Source organism: Vigna radiata, chromosome 5, assembly GCF_000741045.1.
Source record: "Vigna radiata var. radiata cultivar VC1973A chromosome 5, Vradiata_ver6, whole genome shotgun sequence".
In the NCBI taxonomy this organism is placed as follows: domain Eukaryota; kingdom Viridiplantae; phylum Streptophyta; class Magnoliopsida; order Fabales; family Fabaceae; genus Vigna; species Vigna radiata.
The window spans coordinates 5402710-5404167 of NC_028355.1; the positions used below are offsets into that span (position 1 = coordinate 5402710).

General features: G+C 34.4%; 1 protein-coding gene across 1 annotated transcript; it reads left to right on the forward strand.

Moving 5' to 3' along the window:
- Window positions 1–451: 451 nt before the first annotated feature.
- LOC111241568 lies at window positions 452–1400 on the forward strand. Its single transcript, XM_022780208.1, has 2 exons — window positions 452–781; window positions 885–1400. The coding sequence occupies exons 1-2, from the start codon at window positions 553–555 to the stop codon at window positions 1010–1012; spliced, it is 357 nt and encodes a 118-aa protein (XP_022635929.1). The 5' UTR covers window positions 452–552; the 3' UTR covers window positions 1013–1400.
- Window positions 1401–1458: the final 58 nt, after the last annotated feature.

The window sequence follows — 1458 nt, forward strand, 5'->3', positions numbered from 1 at the left end:
ATGTCCTAACTGATTTCATAAATTCAAGATTGATATCTTTTTGTATATATCCTAGAAACTTTTTCACAACGAACTGGGATACATATATTATCAGAATAAATAACTCGCACGTTTTTTGAAATTCGCAATCGTTTCACAAGATTCAAATCGTTTCATTTAGTTTAATTGGCAAAAGACCTTTTTGCTTTCTTGAAGCGATAAATGCATATTGACAATTTATATATCCTTCACTAGTACAAATTATATTTTTTATATCGATTTTTTATACTTATTAAAATTTATCAGGTATAAATAATGATGTAATGACAATTTTGTAAATATAATAAACTTTTTTATACCTCTTGTAACAAAAATAGGTATAAAAACCTTTTTTTATACCTGATAACACCAAAAGAGGTATAGATTATTCATCTATAGCAGTCAAATATTATAAGAGGTATGGATGATTTTACATTCTCAAATTCTTTTTCGCGCGATACTTTCTCTTCTCGTTCTTTTTCTTTTTTTTTCCCGCAATTTTCATAACGAAACAAGAATTTGTGTGCTTCAGCTATGGCTCGGAGAAGAGCCTCACCTCGATCTCCATCCTCCACTCTCTGGCCGTTTTTACCAACCTCAACTTCAACTTCGACGTTTCCTCTCTCAACCGCCTCTTCGACGCTCCCGCGTTCCTGTTCTTCAAGGACCTCACCGTNGATCGCATCACCTTTAGATTCTCCACCGGGTTCCCTCCGGCCTTCACGATCGAACTTCACAGCATGCGCGTCGTGCAATCGTTCGAGTAATTAAACAGTCGCAAAAAAGAAAAAACAACTATCAACTCTATTTATTTATTTATTCTTGTTCTTTGTTTCTTAACCATCGATGTAACCTTTTATTTGAAGGAAGACGGAAGCTGAGGAATGCGTGGTGCGATTGCGAAATTCGTGTTAATGGTGAAGAAGCAAGGACAAACTCGTCTTGCACAGTATTACGAGTTAATGGTGAACAATCAGATTCTATCTCACTCTAGAAGAAAGGCGAACCCTGGAAGGCGAAATTGTTCGGAAATGCCTCGCCCGTAGTGATTACCAGGTATGTTCTTGTTTCCTTCTCTCTTTGGTGATTAGGTTTTCTAGATTTGGCAAAAATTGGGGATACGAAACTAGGCTTATGATNTTCTGAAATTGATTGTTCCAGTTGTTAATTAGCANTGTTATAGATGGATTTCAATGTTAAAATAATGAATTCTCTAACTGCATTTCGTTTCAGCTAGTTAAGTACTCATTTTACTTTTGTTGTCAAAATTCTGATGCATTAGTTCAGTGTCTTTTGCTGCATAATCTTTGTTTACATAGTGACTTCATGATTCCATTGCATTTAACCAATTTTGTTTACATTTCATGCATATTTTCATTGATATAGACGTGTTCTAGCTATTAATTTTGTTTTTTACAAAGTTTCATTTCTTTCATGCAT